The 23,387-nt window shown below is 43.8% G+C and overlaps 1 protein-coding gene across 1 annotated transcript in view; it reads left to right on the top strand.

Annotated features, from left to right (window-relative positions):
- Positions 1–21,894, top strand: part of LOC143959324 (voltage-dependent T-type calcium channel subunit alpha-1I-like) — a gene marked incomplete at its 5' end in the record, with an annotated part of 1,279,315 nt that extends 1,257,421 nt beyond the window's left edge. The window contains one exon of the mRNA XM_077468009.1: positions 20,837–21,894. Within this exon, the coding sequence (XP_077324135.1) occupies positions 20,837–21,520 (684 nt within the window). The remainder of the gene's footprint in view (positions 1–20,836) is intronic.
- Positions 21,895–23,387: the final 1,493 nt, after the last annotated feature.

Raw genomic sequence — 23,387 nt, forward strand, 5'->3', positions numbered from 1 at the left:
ATCTACAAATTCCATATCACTTTTCTACTCACCAAATATAAAACTCGTCAGTTTTCCCGCTGTCAACCGTCTTTCAAGACTTCTGTATATCTGATATTCTCCGGTCTTTCACAATCAATCGATCGAATTTTCTTCTAGGTTCTTTTCAATCTTTGCGAAGTTTAATTCTGTTCATCACTTCATTTCCCCTCTGATCAAAGGATGGAAGTTGAAAAAAAAACTTCCGACTTATGATTGACTGGATGACTTCGCCAATGTAAAAGATTCTCAAAATGTAAAAATATTTCAAAGTCTTAAATATATATGGTGAGACCGATTATTGTGAGACGAATTTCCTTAATTAGTTCTGAGTCAGCGTAATTCAAAAATGTGTATTTATTTGTACACATTTAAATAGAAAAGAATACTTACAAAAATAGTACAATGATAATCATTAATATCTTTAAAATTGTCTTATGAAAGATATTCAGGTTTTTGCCATGTGACTTCTATTGTCTAAAATGAAAATGGCGGAATAACCCTTTGTATGCTGGAAAGCTCTGTGTGCATGAGATTTCTTTCTGCAGGCTGCTGAATTTCAAGAGACCCAGCTCTCCCTTCTTTCGACTATATCAACAGACTCTAATCTCCCGCCCAAAAGATAACTCCTCCTTTACAAAAGTGTGGGCTAATGAGTGATTACTATAGCAAAGCTACCATGTGTTAACACTTAAAACACAATTCTACCTTCTGATGAAATGGCAGGAAATAGGGGGGGGGAGGATTTCAGACTCTTAAGCATAATATCTTCTCGATTACATAGGAATGACTTTCTAAAAACATATATATAATGAACTGCAGAATTTAACATAAACAACATTTATCAAAATCCTGACAGGTTTTAAATGTTTACTTTTCCAACTATGCAAGTCATAACATAGAATCAATTGACTCAAAGTTTTCCTATCACACAGTATGGAAAGATTATATTCTGAATAAATTATAATAAAGCCAATTAAAATTTAGATATTAAGAATATAACAGAGGGGGGCAACTTTATTCGATAGTTGAGCCGCCGGGAATCCTTCTGGGTGTATGAGACCCAGGTGGGTGTCCCTACGGGACTCGACGTCGAATTTGATTTAAATTGTTTTATTTCTGGCCGTTAATATTTTACTTTTGATTGCTAATATATGCTAGTATATATTTAATTTTATTAGTATTGTAAAGGGTGGTTGCAGTGACACCAGGTTTTGAATTAAATATTTGGGTCTTCTAAATGTTAAAATTATATTTTAATATATTATTATTTTAAATTAATGTGACCTGGTCCGGCTTCTTGAGTTGGTTTCCGACTCTTATTCACCGGAGACTACTTCACACACCAATTTTACGAGAACATTTCACTTTAGGAGTGATCCCTGGTAATGTTGATGGATTGTATTATAATCCCCTTTTGGATTCTATATTGTAATCTCATTTTCTCCCGCTAGATGGCGCTGTATAGCACAATGTGTTGGCACCTTTTGCTGCAGTGGAGAATGATTATCGCTTAGGGTGATGACAGTGTATGCCCTGCCCTTTATCTGTAGTAATGTTTAGGTTCCCTCTGCGATGTGGGCAATACAAGGAAGGTAGGGATTATATCTTTTACTGTTATGTCAGGGTAGTGATCATGCCAACAATGTGGGTGGAAGTGAGGTGTCTCTCTAGACAAGATATTGAGCTGTGTCACGTGGCCATGGGTCCGCCCCTGTCTGCGCTCATTGTGCTGTACGGATGGAGATGTCGGTAGCACGGTGGGGGCGGAAGTAAGGATGTGATACTTCCGGTTACGTGACGGCCCGGTCACATGACTTGATTATCATGTGGCTATAAAGGCCCACCCATTGCTATGCTCGGCCGTGCTGTGTTTACCGCGTTGCCGTGGGTACAGCGAGGGCGGAAGTGACACACTTAGTCCTTCTCTCTTGCGACTTGCGATTGGCTCTGCCTTACTCATGTGACTGTATTCCGATCATGTGAGCAGAACATGTGACTTGAGTTTCCTTCCTTCTCTCTTGTGATTGGCTCTGCCTTACTCATGTGACTGTATTCCGATCATGTGACCGGAACATGTGGCTTGAGTTTGTTTGTTTGGCTATCCTACATGTGCTGACACTGGCGAGTATAACATTACAACATTACCTTTGAGCAAGATGAATTCTAAGCTGAATTGATGACTTTTGATATTAGTAAGTGTGATTTATATGTTTTAAATCGTGTGAATGATTATGTTGATTATTTTTAACTTAATGGGGACGATGGAAAGTGTTTTGAATATCTGTCTCCTCATTGGCTACAGGCTTTTAATTATGATTCATTCAGCTGGGGATAATTAGTGGGTGGTTATAATTTTGAAAATGGTTGCAAGGGCCTCTTTATCCGCTGATGAAGTCCCGTTTAGGACGATATGCGTGCGAGATGACCCTGGAATGTCACTGCAACCACCTTACTGCTTTGTTTAACCACTTGACCACTGGACACTTAAACACCCTTAATAACCAGACCAATTTTCAGCTTTCGGTGCTCTCACATTTTGAATGACAATTACTCAGTCATGCAACACTGGACCTATATGAAATTTTTGTCCTTTTTTTTCACACAAATGGAGCTTTCTTTTGGTGGTATTTAATCACCGCTGGGTTTTTTATTTTTTGTGCTATAAAAGAAAAAATACAGAAAATTCTGTAAAAAAAAGAATTTTTCTTTGTTTCTGTTAGAAAATTTAGCAGATTAGTAATGTTTTCTTCATAAATTTTGGCCTAAATTTATACTACTGCATATCTTTGGTAAAAATAAGTACAAATTGGTGGATATTATTTGGTCTTTGTGAAAGTTATAGAGTCCACAAGCTATGGTGCCAATATCTGAAAATTGATCACACCGGAAGTACTGACGGCCTATTTCAATTCTTGAGACTCTAACATGCCAGAAAAGTACAAATACCCCCCAAATGACCCCTTTTTGGAAAGAAGACATTCTAAGGTATTTAGTAAGAGGCATGATGAGTTTTTTGAAGTTGTAATTTTTTCCCACAATTCTTTGCAAAATCAAGATTTTTTTTACTTTTTTTTTTTTTTCTTCACAAAATTGTCATATTATCAGTTTATTTCTCACACACAGCATATGTATACCACAAATTACACCCCAAAACACATTATGCTATTACTCCCAAGTACGGCGATACCACATGTGTGAGACTTTTACACAGTGTGGCCACATACAGAGGCCTAACATGCAGGGAGCGCCATCAGGCGTTCTGGAGCACCCAGGACAATCCTGACATTTCTCTCCTACATGTAAAAATCATCATTTATTTGCTAGAAAATTACATAGAACCCCAAAACATTATATATGTTTTTTTAGAAAACACCCTGGAGAATACAATGGTGGTCGTTGCACGGTATTTGCGCAGCAGTTTTTTGAATGCTTTTCTTTGGAAAAAAAACAGTTTTGTGCTTAAAAAAAAAAACCACAGTAAAGTTAGCCCAATTTTTGCATAATGTGAAAGATGAAGTTACGCTGAGTAAATAGATACCTAACATGTCACTCTTCAAAATTGCACACGCTCGTGGAATGGCGCCAAACGTCGCTACTTAAAAATCCCCAAAGAAGACGATTTAAATTTTTTTTACTGGTTATATGTTTTGAGTTACAGAGGAGGTCTAGGGCTAGAATTATTGCTCTCGCTCTAACGTTCGCAGCGATACCTCACATGTGTGGTTTGAACACCGTTTTCATATGTGGGCGGGACTTACGTATGCGTTCGCTTCAGCATGCGAGCACATGGGGACAGGGACGCTTTAAATTTTTTTTTTTTTTTTATTGTTCATTTTACTTTATTTGTTTTAGTTTGACATTTTTTTCCCCAAAAATAATTTTTTTGATCACTTTTATTCCTATTACAAGGAATGTAAACATCCCTTGTAATAGGAATATGGCATGACAGGTCCTCTTTACAGTGAGATATGGGGTCAATAAGACCCCACATCTCACCTCTAAGCTGGGAAGCCTGAAAAAAAAAAGATTCTGGCTTTGATCGTATTGGCGAGTCGGTAGAAGCACCGGAGGGCGGCGGGAGGGGGGGGGGGTGTCTATGGCTGGGTATTGCAGGGAATTACCGACTATGGCTGGGTATCTCAGAGTATGGCTGGGTATCTCAGAGTATGGCTGGGTATCTCAGAGTATGGCGTTGCAGAGTATTGCGTTGCAGGGTATTGGCGGGTGTTGCAGAGCATTGCAGAGTGGTGCAGGGTATTGGCGGGTGTTGCAGAGCATTGCAGAGTGTTGCAGGGTATTGGCGGGTGTTGCAGAGCATTGCAGGGTGTTGCAGGGTATTGGCGGGTGTTGCAGGGCATTGCAGAGTGTTGCAGGGCGTTGCAGAGTGTTGCAGGGTATTGGCGGACGTTGCAGAGTGTTGCAGGGTATTGGCGGGCGTTGCAGAGTGTTGCAGGGTATTAGCGGGTGTTGCAGAGCATTGCAGGGTGTTGCAGGGTATTGGCAGGTGTTGCAGGGCATTGCAGAGTGTTGCAGGGCATTGCAGAGCGTTGCAGGGCGTTGCAGAGCGTTGCAGGGCGTTGCAGAGTGTTGCAGTGCATTGCAGAGTATTAGCTGGTATTGCAGAGTATTGCAGGGTATTGCAGAGTATTGGCAGGGAATTGAGGGGTTAATTTTCGGTGAGCAGCGATGTGGGCACTGCAGATGCAGCCCAAAGCGCTGCTGACACCGATCTCTTCCCCCTCCGCTGTACCGATTGGTACAGAGAGGGGGAGGAACCGGCATCATAACGACGCTGGTTTGTTTACAAGTGATCACTCCGTCATTTGACGGAGCGATCACATGGTAAACGGCCGCGATGAGCGGCCGTTTACCGCGATCCATGATGTGCCGGGTCCTGTGGACCCGGTGGTCACGAATGCTCTCGAGTGCGCGCCCCAGGGGGCGTGCGAGAGTGGAATTCTGAGAGGACGTCATATGACGTCCTCCCAGAGTTAAAGGGGTTGTAAAGGTTCGTTTTTTTATTTTCTAAATAGGTTCCTATAAGCTAATGCATTGTTGGTTCACTTACCTTTTCCTTCGATTTCCCTTATAAATGTTTTTTTTTCTTATTTTTTTTTGTCTGAATTTCTCACTTCCTGTTCCTCCTCAGTAAGCTGTTTAGTGAGCTGTTCTGGCTGACTAACCACCAGCTCGGATGATGGTGAGAAGTTTACTGAGGAGAAACAGGAAGTGAGATATTCAGACAAAGAAAAAAAACATTTAGAAGAAAAAAAAGACCCTTCAGGTCTGGTATGGATATTAAGGGGAACCCCGCATAAAAATTTGACGTGGGGGTCCCCTTAAAAAACTATACCAGACCCTTTATCCGAGCACGCAACCTGGCAGGCCGCAGGAAAAGAGGGGGGACGAGAGAGCGCCCCCCCTCCTGAACCGTACTAGGCCACATGCCCTCAACATTGGGAGGATGCTTTGGGGGTCTGTGACCCCTCAAAGCACCATGTCCCCATGTTGATGTGGACAAGGGCCTCATCCCCACAACCCTGGCCGGTGGTTGTGGGGGGCTTATCAGAATCTGGAAGCCCCCTTTAACAAGGGGACCCCCAGATCCCGCCCCCCCCCCGTTTGAAATGGCAAGAGGGTACAAAAGTACCCCTACCATTTCACAAAGAAAGTGTAAAAAAATTGAAAATTGAAGGGCCTGGTAATTGAATTTAGGGGAACCCCCCACACTTTCTTTTTTTTTCAATGAATGAATTGTCGGCTAATACAGAGAACACTCATTGAGTGTTCTCTGTATTATGGGAGCCGACAATGGAAAGTGATTTTAAAATACTTTTTTTCCTTGCGAAATGACACTTTGTGCAGGGACAGTTCTAAGCATGGGAAACATGCGCCCCTTCACAGGCATACTATAGACACCCCCCAGGTATGAAATTTAAAGGAATATTACACTTTTATTGTTTCACTTGAATCATTATTAAAATCACTGCTCCTGAAAAAACGTCCGTTTTTAAAACTTTTTTTTGCATTGACCCAGGTCCCCAAACACTTTTTAGGACAGTAACTTGCATATTAACCTTTAAAATTAGCACTTTAGATTGTGAAGTTTTGAGTCCCATAGACTTTAATAGGGTTCTAAAGTTCACAAAAAGTTTAGGTCTGTTCGCAGGTTCTGGTGCGAACCGAACAGGGGGGTGTTCAGCTCATCCTTAGAGCTGAGTTACACCTTTTTTGGTCCACCTGAATCCTGGTATATGATCACTGGCAGTGGTGAATGCTCCATTTGCCCTATCTGTTCAGTCAGGGGTCAATTCTTTAAGGTGAGCGGCTTGGCTGTCTGGTGGTGGGAGCACCTATTTTCTGGTGATTAAGGATATCAGTATGCATTCTATCCACTGAGAAGAATGAAGGATTGTCGATCAGTACCATCATAGACTGTTCATTCACTTTGTATCATTTTCCTTTTTATGTTGTTGTTTATCTCGAGAGACTTTATATAGTACTAATAGGGGGGTTTGTTTCAGCGCTGCACTGCTCTGTTTATGATGTTTCTTTGAGGTTTTTGTTATATTTACCTTTAGTGTTCAGCTGCTCCATTACTTATACTTTAAACAGAAGGTTTTTGTTTTGCGCTGACTGATTTTGCATTTAATGCTTGTTGCAAGATGGAAACTTCTGCGGCATTCAGGGTATGGTAAGATAAATAAAAAATGTATACTGTTTAAGGGATTTGGCCCTGTGACTTGTTTCGTTGTTTTCCCCCTCGCTTTCCTCGTCTTCTAATTTTCTTTTTCCTGAGGTCAGACTGTTGGTTAGCAAGGGGGAAAGCACTAAAAAAATCCTGGAAATCATGAGAATCAGAATTGACATAACCAAGACCTGTTCTAGTTGTGGTGTAGGGTCCAAACTGTGTATGATAGGGTCCTGAGAGCCAATGTCATTCCTAGAAATGAACCGGACTGTTGGAGATATGAGATTACTTGGACTGATGGTGTTGTCTCCACTATGAGTGAGAGTTGAAGGGGAAGAAGATACAGGAACAGAAGATACAGGAGATGCATCTGTACTATTGGGTGTTAGGCTGGCTGGTTGGTCAGACTAAACATGCAAACCAGTAATTATGTGATCATTGTTGGTCTTATTTTTGTTACTTATATTTTTAATTACAATCTTTCTGACCCTACTGGTCGGATCACATTGAGGTTTAAGGGTAAGATGGCGTGTCCTTGATGGACTGGCGTGGGACATACCACCACAAATTCTGTTCGCTACAGCTACTGGATAAGTTGGAAGCAAAGGTCTAAGAGAAGGTCCTGGTATGAGGGCCAGAGGCCGGACCTTACATTGCATCAGTGGCATGGGAGAGAGTGAGAGGTGGTATGACTCTTGGGTATATGGAATTTCTTTTTCCAATTGAAGACCCTACCTAAATTGAAATCATCTAAATCTCACTTTTTAGGAAAGGTTCCCTCCACTGGTAATATCGATCATTTGGCGTGCAGTACTGAGATCCACCAGCAGGTGTCTCCTGGCAGTTTGGAGCTGTCAGAAGAGCTTTTCCTTGCTGGAATTGTCATCTCTGGTCCGCAGTACTGGCGTCCACCAGCGGAGGGATCCTGGCAGTGTGGAGCAGGTATTACCTTCTGCAGTCAGGCGTCACATGACTGATAGCAGCCATTGTATAAATACCCGGCAAGTGCACACACACCTTGCCCTGGTATTGTCCTTGTGCCCTGATACCGATCCTGCCTCCTGAACCTGTTGCAACCTGATCCCTTTCTCCTTGTCCCCCCATCTTCTGACCTCCTATTTATGACCCTGGCCTGGCTTGACTACGATTCTGGTACTCCCTTTTGCTACATATGCTGTTTTGTTTGTTTATCTTCACTATTTGGTTGTTTGGTTTGTTCACTCAGTTTGTATTGGTGGTGTGTTCACATTTATATGCATTTACTCTAATAAACTTACTTTCACCTATTTACGTCTGGTTCCCTCTGTCGCAGTCACATAGTTCTGGTTACTTCTAGTTCATGATAGAATACCAGGGCCATTCCTGACCAGAAGTGGCTGCACGGAGGAACCATTTTGCTTCAGTTTGGTTGCAAACATGAACGCTGATGAGGTTATTTATTTTTCTCTGCTGGCATCTGAGAGTAGTGATTATTGCCGCCAGACTTTGAAAGGATGGTCTAGTGACCAGTTGTTTGCAGCTATCTGTTTGGCTCACTCCCTGGTCGATCAGGGTTATATATTGTTTGGGGAAGTGCAGCCTTTGATCAAGATCTGTACTGAGCTGGCCCTGCCCTGTATCCCAGTTGGCCATGATGATTTCACTCCTCCTTTTAATATAAATCAGGTTGTATCTTTAGTATGGCTTTTTGACGATGATTCTGCTGATTTTTGTGATTGCTGAGTGCATTGTGTCTGCTCAGTCTTTTGTTGGACAGGGAGGCTTAAAACTACAGTTTGTACAACCTATACTTTCAGCATGGTCTGACATGGTGCAATCAGCCCCAGCCAAGCAAACCACCTCTGCCATCAGATATGAGCCTACCCAAATGTATGTTTCCCCATCAGCCATGTCAACCTCAGTTGCAGCCCAGTACACGCTGCTCCAAACCAAATACTCATATCCGGTCTCTGCTCTCTGTACTTATTCTGCATTCAACCCACCTGCCTCCTCTCCGCTGCCTACAAACCCACAAGATCTTCCCCCAGCTACTGGTACCTCTTCTCTGCCATATCACAATCATCATTTCCAGTCTGCTGCACCCCTTACCTACAGTCCTGTAGTCACCTACAGAGCTTCAGTGGCTAAGCCAAAGAAAAAACGAAAGTTTTTCCCAAACAAAATGATCTTACCATTAACCCAACCTGCCTCCACACCCACCAATCTTTCCCAGCCTGGAGTGCCAGAGCCAGAGTTCCAGCCTGATGCCTTCCAGTCTGATGTCCCGGCCTTCCAGCCTGATGCCTTCCAGTCTGATGTCCCGGCCTTCCAGCCTGATGCCTTCCAGTCTGATGTCCCGGCCTTCCAGCCTGATGCCTTCCAGTTTGATGTCCCGGCCTTCCAGCCTGATGCCTTCCAGTCTGATGTCCCGGCCTTCCAGCCTGATGCCTTCCAGTCTGATTTCCCGGCCTTCCAGCCTGATGCCTTCCAGCCTGATGTCCCGGCCTTCCAGCCTGATGCCTTCCAGTCTGATGCCTTCCAGCCTGATGCCTTCCAGTCTGATGTCCCGGCCTTCCAGCCTGATGCCTTCCAGCCTGATGTCCCAGCCTTCCAGCCTGATGCCTTCCAGTCTGATGCCTTCCAGTCTGATGTCCCGGTCTTCCAGTCTGATGCCTTCCAGTCTGATGTCCCGCCCTCCAGTCTGATGCCTTCCAGTCTGATGTCCCGGGCTTCCAGTCTGATGCCTTCCAGCCTGATGCCTTCCAGTCTGATGTCCCGGCCTTCCAGCCTGATGCCTTTACAGTCTGATGTCCTGGCCTTCCAGCCTGATGCCTTCCAGCCTGATGCCCCGGCCTTCCAGTCCGATGCCTTCCAGTCTGATGTGCCTGACGTGCCGCTGCCTGCCTTCCAGCCTGACGTGCCGCTGCCTGCCTTCCAGCCTGACGTGCCGCTGCCTGCCTTCCAGCCTGACGTGCCGCTGCCTGCCTTCCAGTCCGATGTGCCAGATTCCCGATCCAATGTGCTTCTGTCTGCTGTCCAGCCTGAGGTGTTCCTGTCCGCTGCCCAGCTTGAAGTGCCCACTTCCCAACCTGATGTGCCCATACCTGCTTCCCAGCTTGATGTGCCCATGCTGGCTGCCCAGCTTAATGTGCCTGTTGCTCAGTTCGATGTGCCTGCTACTCAGCCTGAGGTTCCTGTGCCTGCTATCCAGCTTGACGTACTTATTACCCAACCTGATGTGACTTTGCTCATGGCCCAGCTTGACGTAATGGACTTTCCCCAGCAACCACTAGTTGGAGCATCCGGAGGTCGCTCCTTCGATGGGGGGTACTGTCAGGAAAGGTTGCCTCCACTGGTAATATCGATCATTTGGCGTGCAGTACTGAGATCCTCCAGCAGGTGTCTCCTGGCAAGTTGGAGCTGTCAGAAGAGCTTTTCCCTGCTGGAATTGTGTCATCTATGGTCCGCAGTACTGGCGTCCACCAGCGGAGGGATCCTGACAGTGTGGAGCAGGTATTACCTTCTGCAGTCAGGCATCACATGACTGATAGCAGCCATTGTATAAATACCCGGCAAGTGCGCACACACACACCTTGCCCTGGTATTGTCCTTGTGCCCTGACCTGATACCGATCCTGATCCTTGTTTCCTGCATCCTCCTGAACCTGTTGCAACCTGATTCCTTTCTCCTTGTCCCCCATCTTCTGACCTCCTATTTTTGACCCTGGCCTGGCTTGACTACGATTCTGGTACTCCCTTTTGATACATATGCTGGTTTGTTTGTTTATCTTCACTGTTTGGTTGTTTGGTTTGTTCACTCAGTTTGTATTGGTGGTGTGTTCACATTTATATGCATTTACTCTAATAAACTTACTTTCACCTATTTACGTCTAGTTCACTCTGTCGCAGTCACATACCGTATATACTCGAGTATAAGCCGAGATTTTCAGCCTCTTTTTTGAGGCTGAAAGTGCCCCCCTCGGCTTATACTCGAGTCATCGCTGTCTGCCTGCTCGATCAGCGTGTCGAGCAGACAGACAGCGGCCATTCTATAATTCAAAAGCCGCGCCTCCGGCTCCGCCTTCGCCTGTGATAGGCGGAACACTGAATTTCCCAGCAGCCTGTGTTCCGCCTATCACGGACATCGTCTCATCCTCGTACTACGGACGAGGATGAGACGATGTCCGTGATAGGCGGAACACAGGCTGCTGGGAAATTCAGTGTTCCGCCTATCACAGGCGAAGGCGGAGGCGCGGCTTTTGAATTTTACAATGGCCGCCGAGGCGCCGACGAAGAGCGGCGATCCTGGCAAGGCACGGGACGGAGGCAAGGCACGGCACGGGACGGGACGGAGGCAAGGCACGACACGGGACGGAGGCAAGGCACGGCACGGGACGGAGGCAAGGAGGCAAGGCACGGGACGGAGGCTCGGGACAAAGGCTCGGGACACAGGTAGGCTGGACACACACACACACACACACACACACACACACACACACACACACACACACGGACACACACACACAGGGATGGATGGATGGAGACACACACACACAGGGATGGATGGATACACACACACACAGGGATGGATGGATGGATGGAGACACACACACACAGGGATGGATGGATGGAGACACACACACACAGGGATGGATGGATGGATGGAGACACACACACACAGGGATGGATGGATGGATGGACACACACACACACAGGGATGGATGGATGGATGGACACACACACACACAGGGATGGATGGATGGATGGACACACACACACACAGGGATGGATGGACGGACACACAGAGATGGACGGACACACAGGGATGGACGGACACACAGGGATGGACGGACACACACACAGGGATGGACAGGCATGTCTCACCCTCGGCTTATACACGAGTCAATAAGTTTGCCAGTTTTTTTGGGGGTAAATTGGGGGCCTCGGCTTATATTCGGGTCGGCCTATACTCGAGTATATACGGTAGTTCTGGTCACTTCTAGTTCATGATACACTCCTCATTGTCCCTAATTTCATTTGAATCAGGGTATGTTCTTTCTTTTTTTTTTTTTGGTGTGATATTTAAGAGTATTGAGACATGACAGGGGTAACTTAGACGATAAGGCGCTTAGATGGGTTATGTTAGATTTCAATTGTTCAATTAGCTCTAAGTATTTCAGTTCTATCTGTTGGATAATGACACGCATCCATTTCTGAGTACAGAATTCGGAAATCTGTGACCATTCATTGGTCAATTCGGATGTCAGAAATGAGCATGTCTTTAATATCCTTAAGCCCCTTGGGGAAATGTAGTGGGCTATATATTGTTCTAAAAAGAATTTGTCCCATCATTAGTGGTTCGCAGAAATCATAAGTTGTTCTATTTTTTCTAAAACGAGTGCAACAATTCTTAAGAATATGTTCAGGAACACTGAATCAATTCTTAAGAAATTCCATGGGAAATAATATATATAACTGATCTAATATATCATATTTTGCTAGTTCTAATTGTTGTAACTAGAGTTGAGCGGACACCTGGATGTTCGGGTTCGAAGGGTTCAGCCGAACTTCAGTAAAAAGTTCGACCAGAATTTCTAAAACTACCGTATATACTCGAGTATAAGCCGAGATTTTCAGCCCCTTTTTTTAGGCTGAAAGTGCCCCCCTCGGCTTATACTCGAGTCACGCAGATCGGCGACCATTCCACTATTCAAAAGCCGCGCCTCCCTGTCTGTGATAGGCGGAACACTCAATTTCCCAGCAGTCAGTGTTCCGCCTATCACGGACATCCGCTCATTCTCATACTACGGACGAGGATGAGAGGATGTCCGTGATAGGCGGAACACTGACTGCTGGGAAATTGAGTGTTCCGCCTATCACAGACAGAGAGGCGCGGCTTTTGAACAGTGGAATGGCCGCCGTCTGTCAGACGAGGAGGAGAGGTGCGGCGCGGTATGGCACACAGAGGCTGCAGAAGGTAAAGAGACAGGTAGGCTGCGATGGACACAGGGAGGGACGGGACACAGGCATGGACGGGACACAGGCATGGACGGGACACAGGCATGGACGCATGGACGGGACACAGGCATGGACGCATGGACGGGACACAGGCATGGACGGGACACAGGCATGGACGGGACACAGGCATGGACACAGGGATGGACGGGACACAGGGATGTAACAGTAGCTGCTGCATGTCTCACCCTCGGCTTATACACAAGTCAATAAGTTTTCCCAGTTTTTTGTGGTAAATTAGGGGCCTCGGCTTATATTCGGATCGACCTATACTCGAGTATATACGGTATACTCTTTCGCCACAAGACACAAGGCGGCTTAGGCATACCTAACTTCTCTCACTATTACCGAGCGGCTCAGTTAGCCCAAATTGCCCTCTATCACGCAAAATCAGAAGTGCCCTTATGGGTTAGTCTTGAAGATATGGATGCTCACCCGGTTACTGTTTCGAATCTCCTCTGGTTGCCCCCCCCCCCCCCCTCTGAGAGGCACACTCACTAACCCTGTCACACTTCATTCCCTGAAAATTTGGGACCTAGCCCAGAAATCTTTCACACTTAAATCTGAGCATACCCCCCTACTTTCTCTTCTTGGCAACCCGCTTTTCCCCCCTGCTTTCTCGGAGCCGGGCTTATTTACAGCCTGGTCCCGAGCAGGCGTAGACAAGGTCTCTGATCTTCTGAAAGGTGGTTCGCCAAAGTCCTTCCCAGTTCTACATACTCAATACCATATCCCACACAAGGATGCTTTCGCTACCTCCAAATTCTACACTTTGTACAATCACTACCTAAGCCCAATCCTGACCTGGATCGCATGTCAATCTATGAAAGGATATGTGATTCAGATCCACATGCCCCAGGTATTATATCACAATTATATGCCCACTTTGCATCCCCTCCGCCCTCTCTACCAACATATGCTACACGATGGTCGGCGGACCTTGCTGTGGATTTGGACACTGAGGCCTGGAAGGAGGTCTGGACCAATACTTAAAACGCCACACAAAATGTTGTAGCCTCCGAGGCTAACCTCAAGGTTCTAATGCGTTGGTATCTAGTCCCAGCTAGAATAGCCAAGTATGTTCCGGGCTACTCGGCACTCTGTTTTAGGGGCTGCACTGAGACGAGCACCCACCTGCACATCTGGTGGACATGCCCGATAGTTCAGCACTTCTGGGTTGCAGTGTTCCAAATGGCATCGACTCTGCTACAGTTCTCACTAAAACCGGACCCTACTCTTGCTATACTTAACATGACACCCAAACACTGTACTTGCAATCAACTTAGACTCTTCCTCCAACTCACCACGGCGGCCAAACAAATGATTGCACAGGCCTGGAAGACACCGTCCCTGCCCTTACCTGCAGTCAAGAATAGGATAACTCAGGCCATGATACACTGCAGAATTGAAGCCAAAACCCTGGACCGCCTCCCCCAACATAATAAGATATGGCAGCCGTGGGTGGACCATTTCCTACCTCCTGACCTAGACCTTGCTACACTAGAATATTAAGATTGACCACTATTACCTAAACCACTACAGGGCTTTGGCCCTTGGACCCGTGGGGGTCTGCCGACCCCCCTTCCCCTCCCCCTGTATAACCTTTTTCTCTTTTTACCCCCCCCCCCTAGTCTTTCCCCTCCTTTCTTACTCTTTTTCTACTCTCTTCTCCACCTACTCTCGCTTAAAACCACTTCCTACGCAGGAGCAATGTCCCTATTTGGGACTAAATCTCCCATTGGAGAAGGCACCGATACTCGTCCCCTAGCAACCCAACGCCTAAGACCTTCTCTACAAGGCATATGATGTGCACTTGCTTTAAACCAAACCTTTATGTTGTCACTCTGTTTTACTGTTCAAGTTTTGACACTCGTTACTGATGTACCGCATATATGGTCCTTGGAATATGTAGCCACGATATCCACCCATAATCCCCATGTGGAAAAAAATTACATGCATCCATAGGTTTGTTTGGACATGATATTCCACCCATAATAACCCTGTAGAAAAATAATAAAAATTATAAATAATAATATTAATAATAATTAAAAATATACATTTTTTTTATCAGAAATAAGTTAACTATACTCCTGGGAATGTGTAGCCATGATATTCCACCAAAAATAATGATATGCATATTCCTGTCATAAATAGGTTAAATATGTTCCTTGGAATGTGTAGTCATAATATTCCCCTCATGTAAGAAAAATAATTATATGCATGTTCTTACAAGACACAGGTTAACTGTGTTTCTAGGCTTGTTTAGCCATGATATTCCATCCATAATTACCATGTATACATATACTTTTATCAAATATAGTTAAAATGTTTTCCTTGGAATGTGTAGCCATGATATATCACCCATAATCCCCATGTGGAAAAATAATGATATGCATATTGCTATCAGAAATTGGTTTTATTTTTTTTTGCCACTTCAGCGAACTCTTTGGAGAGACTTGAATCAACTCTGCTGTTAATCTTTGTCCATTCTCGATTCCACATTATTGTAGCATTTATCTTTTACTCATGTATGTGTGTGTGTGTATATATATATATATATATATATATATATATATATATATATATATATATATATATATATATATATATAATATTTTATTTCTTTATTTGAATAATTTTTTGAGTCTTTTAGACTTCGTACCAAACAGTTTGCGTTATACATGTGTTCACAAAATATTAACATCCCCACCCCCAATATTCCCACCCCCTCACCCCACCCTAAAGTATCTCGAAGTGTCTCTGGTCCTGTCCACTAAACCTTCACTCGTACTACCTTCCTTCTGCCATCCTTTCCGCGTATCTCTGTGATTGCTTATATTTTACCCAGTCTTTCCATCTCTGTACAAACCCTACTTCTCCCGTTTCAGCGCTAAACTTTAAGAGCTCCAAGTTATAAATTTTATTAATATTATATAACCAGCTCTTCAAAGAGGGGCTCTTGAGATCTCTCCACTGGCAAGGGATTAAACTTTTTGCAGCATTCAGAAGACGAGGTAGCAATAATCTCCTATATTGTTTAATAGACATACTAACCCCATGGAGCAAGCAGACCCTTGGCTCCTCTGGTATTTTAAAGCCCGTGATTTCTTCAATTGTTAGTTTTACCTCTTTCCAAAATATTTTTATTTTAGGACACGTGTACCAAATATGAAACATAGTTCCGATTTCTGCACATCCCCTCCAGCATAAATTAGAGGCCTCTCTTTGAAATTGGTGTATTCTATCGGGGGTTATGTACCATCGTGCCAAACACTTAGAATTCATTTCCAGTGAACTACAATCCGGTGATATTGCGTGCGTCACCCTTAGTATTTTATAAACCTCTGCCTCTGTGCCTCCTGTTCCCATCTCTTCCTCCCATTTTTTAATGAATGACAGGGGGCTCCAATATTTTTAATCCATTCAAAATTTTATAAATCCTTGAAATACCTCTCCCACCGTCAGTCGCCAAGCACAGCCCGCTCTAATGGAAGCAAGCTGTCTTTCGACCTGATCGGCTGGGGGAGGGACTCCGCAAAGTGTTTCAACTGTGCGTACCTCCACCAATTTATATCTAAAACATCTTTTTTATTAGTTAGTTCCTGTAGAGTGCATATTTTACCGTTGCTTATAATATCTTTTAATTGTGCGTCTTTTTTTTAATCCGCCTACCAAAAAAACTTTCTTTCCCGGTGTCGCATAGTGGTATCAGTGGGGAGTTATATTCCCACTTTTCCCTTTTGTTTACCCTATCCCACATTGCCATAGCTATCCGTGTAATCATGTGCGTATGTACGTCTAAATCCCTTATATGTGCTGGGATCCATATCACTTTTCCTAAAGAAACTTTACTGATCCTGCTTTCCAGTTTAACCCACCTTTTTTCTTTGTTATCTTTTGCTCACTCTACCACTCGTGCCAAAAGAATTGAATTATAATACGTTTTAATATCAGGTACCCCCAAGCCCCCTTGTGTCTTATCTCTTGTGAGTATTGCCATACTTAGTCGTGGCTTTTTGTTCCTCCAAATAAACCTACGCAATAACATATTTAGTTTTTTAAAATATATATCTGGGATTGAGATTGGTATCATTTGCATTTTATATAATATTTTAAGAAGAATTATCATCTTGAAACAGATTACCCTACCAATCCAGGACCTTTGTCTAGAGGCTATGATGTTTAAGTCGGTTTTGATGTCATTCAACAATGGAATAAAGTTTAGTTAATACATAGTTTCATATGTAGGTGTTATTTTGACTCCCAAATACTTTATCTCTGTGTTTCTAAATTTGTTTTTCCTGTGGTGTAACACTTATATTTAATATTTCTGATTTTGAAGGATTAATTTTAAAGTTTGAAACTTCGCCGTACATTTTTAGGGTTTTCAATAGATTGAGGAGTGTTGTCCTAGGACTGGTACTATAAAACAGAACGTCGTCGGCATATGCCGCAATTTTATGTACCTTGTTATCGATCTGTAACCCCTTAATGTCAGGATTTAATCTTACCCTAGCCATCAATGGTTCTATTGATAAAACAAACACTAAGGCTGGGTTCACATTGCAGCGATGCGGGAACGCCGCGAATCTGTAGCGGGTTCCCGCATCGCATACCTCCCGACAGCAGTTCACACTGCCCTATGCGAACTGCTGGGAGTGTCAGTGAAATGTTAATGACACCCCCAGATCAGTTCGCATATTGCAGTGCGATCTGCAAACTCGGACAGGAATCGAATCGCATGGTGTGAACACCCATGCGATCCGATTCTGCTGCGGACCAAAAAAAGGGTCCTGTGCGAGTTTGGGCCGTGTGCCATGCGAATTCAGCCATGGCTGAACTCGCATCGCACAGAGATCAGATGTGATTTGCACTGCAGTGCGGTGCGAATCACATCCGGTTCTCGTAACCGCTGCAGTGTGAACCCAACCTATAGGGGACAGGGCGCAACCCTGCCGAGTCCTGTTAAACATTTCGAACGACCCAGATAATGTCCCATTTTTTTGGACCTTCACTGTAGGCTGTTTATATAAGGCGTTTATCCACCTTGTCATCTTAGGGCCTACTCCAAATGCCTCCAAAATATTTTGCATAAATCCCCAGTCTACTCTGTCAAAGGCTTTTTGGGCGTCTATAGACAGTAGTAGCCCTGGGGATTTACTCTCTTTCAACATTTGTGTGACCAGAAGGGTTCTGATACTGTTGTCCCTACTCTCCCTCCCTGCCTGCGAATTGATCTGTATGACCCAGGTTGTTCATTACGGTCTTCATTCTACTGGCTAATATCTTTGCAAACAACTTCACGTCAGCGTTCAGTAGGGAGATGAGCCGGTAACTAGAACATAAGGTAGGATCCTGTCCTTCCTTGGGGATAATAGTAATCACTGCCTCTAACGCCTCTGGTCATCAGTCCGTGCCTATCCCGTTCATATAGGAGCACATTTTGGGCACCAAAATGTCACTGAATGTTTTATAATATGCGGTTGTCAGCCTGTCGGGACCTGGGCTTTTCCCAGTCGCTGACTCTTTTAGAACTTTAAATATTTCCGCTTCCATTATGGGGTCCTTCAGGGTGCCGAGTTTATCTGGGATTATTCCTTTTAGGCCACTTTCATTTAGGAAAACTCTGGTATTATCTAATCTCTTTTTTACTTTGTCTGGGGGGTGTTTTTGATTTATCTAGTATAATTTCCCATATTATTCTTGAGAAGCCCGAGCAATATCTGGGATTGAGTAAACCTTTTCCCCCTTACCTGAATGTATACTTTCAATAAAATTAGCCCTAATTTTCTTTTTTGCATTTTAGATAAGTATTTTCTCGACATATCTCCCCATTGGCACCTCTCTTTCTTAAGCCAGTAAAAAAAGGGCTCTGTTTTCCTGTTCATTAAGGTCTTTAAATTCCTCTCTCTTTGTAATCATTTTCAGTTCTACACCCTTGTCATCTGTAATTTATGGCTCTGTTCAAGGACATAAATTTCCTTGTGTAACTTCACTTTTCAGCTTAAGCCTCATGGGCCTCCCATACAGTGGCTTCTGAGGTAGTGCCAGGGCTGTTTGTTGTAAAGTACCATTCTAGCTCTCTTTTTATCCTATCCACAGCCTCTGTGTCCTACATCAGTTCTTCGTTCAGTCTCCACATATTGGTCCCATTTAGTTCCCCCTCTATCTTTAATTTTATTGATACTGGGGCGTGATCTGAGAAGAAATTGGTCAAATATGTTCATTGGAATGTGTAGCCATAATATTCCACCCATAATCCCCATGTAGAAAAAATGATACCAGTGTTCTTATCAAGAACAGGTCAGTTGTATTTCTAGGCATGTGTAACCATGATATTCCACCCATAATTCCCATATAGAAAATTAATTATAAACATATACCATATTTTTCACTCCATAAGACGCACCTGACCATAAGAAGCACCTAGGTTTTAGAGGAGGAAAACAAGAAAATAAATATTCTGAACCATATGGTCTCAATGTAGATATGGGGAAAATGACAGTTTTGCAGATTGCATAATGGATAACAGCCTCTAAAAAATTCCATGTAAAAAAGGTAGTTTATCGAATAATAAATGTGGTGAACTTACATAGAATCTGCCAACCCAGTGAAAAAACCAACACAAGGAGCGCTGATCCAGTAGTTTGTCAATAAACTAGAAAATTCACTTAAAAAGTAACAAGCTTTAATGACAAATGCATTCCTTCACAATCATTATCCAGATGATCAAATGGAGAGAAACCTGGGAATCCCAGTAAATCACAACTAGGAAATCATCCTCAGCAGTCCAAGGGGCGATGGATGCCGGTCACCGACCCTGGTCCTGTGTCAAACTATCAGATGTCAAATAAGGGGGGAGTTTTTGGAGAACCCAAAAACTCCAGGATCAGCCCAGGAAAGGCACACTCCGTTACCGAGGGGGGAAGGGACAGTGCTATGCAGTCTAGAGCGGAGGAGCAGAGCCAGACAGGTGGCTGGTGTCTGGGTCTATACAAGCAGTTGTGCAGCGGCAATCACAGTTGGGCTTAACACACTCCGTTCCTGGTGGTAAGAGAGGAGAGGAAAGACAGAGCCAGGAAGATGGCTTGCATCCGGGTCGGGTGGGGAGGGGGGGTCTGGTCAATATTCGCTCCATAAGACGCACAGACATTTCCCGGCATTTTTTTGGGGGGGGGAGTGCGTCTCAGGGAGAAAAATATGGTACCTATCAGAAACAGGTTAAATGCATTACATAGGGTGTGTATTTGTGATGTTACCACCCATAATCCCCATGTAGAAAAATAATTACTGATTGTACAGCTGCATGTACTGTATATAAATTAGCAAGTGAACAGTTAAACATTAGCAAATGGTTCTTGCAACAAAGCACTGCTGGAAAGAATAAAATATTTTGAGTAACAACAGAGTCACTACCATATACTGTATGTGTGTAAAAAGTACATTAACACCTAAATGAGAGTCCTGAGAATTGCAGCCTACAATCCAACTATCCCATCATCCCAATATACAGTTTAGTACGTCTCATTATATTGTGTTCTGAAATGTGTTTATTTATATGTCTTTTTCAGTGCTATGTATCTGAAATCACTTGTTTTTGCCTTACTAAGAGCAAATGCAGTCACTATGCACAGAGGCACATGTGTGTTAGAACAGTATAACCACTATCTTCCACAACAACATTATATTTAAAGGCCGTATAGTAGACATTACACAGTTATAAATTATACAATTTTCTTCTATAGGTTTCCTTTAGATTTACCAAAACCATATAATACAAGGTCAAATCTAAACACTTTTTTTGTTTGTGTGCAATCATGCAGGCTCTCAGTTGAAGGTAAAGGAAATTGAATAAGAACATTGTATGGTGTATGGCCAGCTTTAGAATATCATCTATTCCTGAATCCTTTCCCCCTCTTTGGACTAAACTTTAAACCATCTCTTTGCAGCTAGATAGGCTGTGAGGCGCTAATTATTAAGTAGATATTAAACCCAGTAAATGGTGACCAATAACCATGTGGATCACAATTTGAGAAAGAACTCCAGATGCATAAGCATCAGCATTTTCTAGATGGCTTTAAAACTGCTTTATGGTTTATTAATGATTTTATCTCTTTTATTTTTTCCCCAGCCAACAGAAAGCAATTCATCAATAGAAAGTGGAAATTCAACTTCTGAGGAAAGCTTACAGACTACACTGGAGGACAGCTTAAATCTAAGTGACTCTCCCCAGTGCACCTTGGACCTCCCTGATCTGCGTGTAGCTCCTAAAACCCACCATACTACTCTTCCTATATCTTCTCTTTCAATTATGCAGAGGAGGAATACTCGCCCTAGCTTTGCACTTCAGAAGGTTCAACGGCACCGACGGAGCCATAGTAGTGGTGGTAGCACTAGTCCTGGATGTACCCTTCACGACTCCATGGACCCTTCTGATGAAGAAGGTGCTGGTGGCAGTCTAAGAGGAACAAGTGAGCCTTCAGAGACTCTTAGTAGCTTATCATTAACATCTCTATTTTCACCCCCTGCCTCCTTAGCACCACCCGGTGGTGCTATGAAAAAATGCAGCAGTGTAAACAGTCTTTCTGTTGCCCCCTCTAGGGTAAGAGGAACAAAGCAATTTTACACAGTTGATCCACAGGGCTTCCTTTCAATGCCATCATGGGTGATGGATTTTTACCAAACTTCTGTATCCTCAGAAAACCAAGAGACCCATAGTAGTACTGGAAAACTGCCAACTGTCGAAAGAGTGATACCTACCGGTAGTGTCTCAGGAAATGTGGTCTTTGGCAATAATAATCGGCTGAACAGATGAGATTTTGTTTTCTTTTTTATTGGGTGGGAGCCAGGTCATATGGCTAGGATATGAATTTCTAACTCTGAAACAGAAGAAATGGCCTTAAGGCTCTCAAGCAGACCAGCAGAAAACACTATATTACCTCACTGTGTGAGCCAGCCAAGCAATGCAACTGGAGAAGAGAGGTACTGTTGGCTGAGTTCTCGGGCTCTATAGTGGAAGAATATCTGTACTGTATCCAGCCTTTGGGGCCATTACATATAGTAAATAATCTATGTATTACTTTATTTATATATATTTTATTTTTACTGTTGCTTGGGACTTCCTGAAAGTTTGTATTATAAAAGGTATCTTTATGTGGCAATACAATATATTTGGTGGAGGAGAAACAATCTTGGTTTTTGAAAATCCTTGTTTAATCTGTGAAATGCACACATACAACAAACAGATTTTTATACTTAGCATTTGCGTGGATGTCATATACAGCTCTTTGACAACTGAAAAAGCAACATACACTTTAAATGATCTAAACAATCATAACACATATTTATATTTCTATGCTGCCTCCAAAATAACATGAAATGCTAAAGCTTAGCATGATACCAAAACTGAACAGTTTACCTGTCGTACGAGAGAAATGTAGGTAGTATACCGTATATACTCGAGTATAGGTCGATCCGAATATAAGCCGAGGCCCCTAATTTACCACAAAAAAAATGGGAAAACGTATTGACTCGTGTATAAGCCGAGGGTGAGACATGCCTGTCCATCCCTGTGTCCAGCCTACCTGTGTCCAGCCTACCTGTGTCCATCCCTGTGTCCAGCCTACCTGTGTCCATCCCTGTGTCCAGCCTACCTGTGTCCATCCCTGTGTCCAGCCTACCTGTGTCCAGCCTACCTGTGTCCAGCCTACCTGTGTCCAGCCTACCTGTGTCCATCCCTGTGTCCAGCCTACCTGTGTCCTGTGCCTCTTTGTCCTTCTGCAGCCTGTGTCCTTCTGCAGCGATCTGCATGTAAAAACATACAGCGGCCATGCCAGGATCGCCGCACCTCTTCTCCTCTTCTGTGACAGATGGTGGCCATTCCACCGTTCAAAAGCCGCGCCTCCGTCTGTGATAGGCGGAACACTCAATTTCCCAGCAGTCAGTGTTCCACCTATCACGGACATCCTCTCATCCTCGTCCGTAGTATGAGGATGAGCGGATGTCCGTGATAGGCGGACCACTGACTGCTGGGAAATTGAGTGTTCTGCCTATCACAGACAGGGAGGCGCGGCTTTTGAATGGTGGAATGGCCGCCGTCTGTCTGCATGACACGCTGATCGGGTAGGCAGACGGCGGTGACTTGAGTATAAGCCGAGGGGGCACTTTCAGCCTAAAAAAAAGGGGCTGAAAATCTCGGCTTATACTCGAGTATATACGGTAGATTCCTTAAAGCAGAACTTCACCCAAAAATGAAGTTCCACTCTTCATTTTGCCCCCCCTCCCCCTGTTATATTTGGAACATGTTATTTGGGGGGAGGTTCTCCTCGCCAAAAACTTCCATGTCACAGGTCCCAGAAGGCTGCAGGTCCATTCACAAAGCACAGCAAGGCTTGGGCATGTACAGTGGGAAGCCGGAAATTAAGCTACAAGGAATAACAGCTGGCTGCCCAAGGTTAACATGTGAAGTAGAATAGTAAAGTATCGAACCAGGCAGAACTTAAGCAATGCAAGTTTATTAACAGCTGATAACATACAGGTTTATGTTCAAAGTATTACAACATACAGGTCTAATTTATACAGTTTCTTACAATGCAAGCATATTAGATATAGGTATTCTTATTCCCTAACCAAATGGAAACAATTGTGAATTGTTCTCCCCTTGAACCAGAATGGGTCTTTTC

Source organism: Lithobates pipiens, unplaced genomic scaffold (genome assembly GCF_037356315.1).
Source record: "Lithobates pipiens isolate NorthernLeopardFrog02 unplaced genomic scaffold, aLitPip1_a1.2 Scaffold_70, whole genome shotgun sequence".
NCBI lineage: Eukaryota > Metazoa > Chordata > Amphibia > Anura > Ranidae > Lithobates > Lithobates pipiens.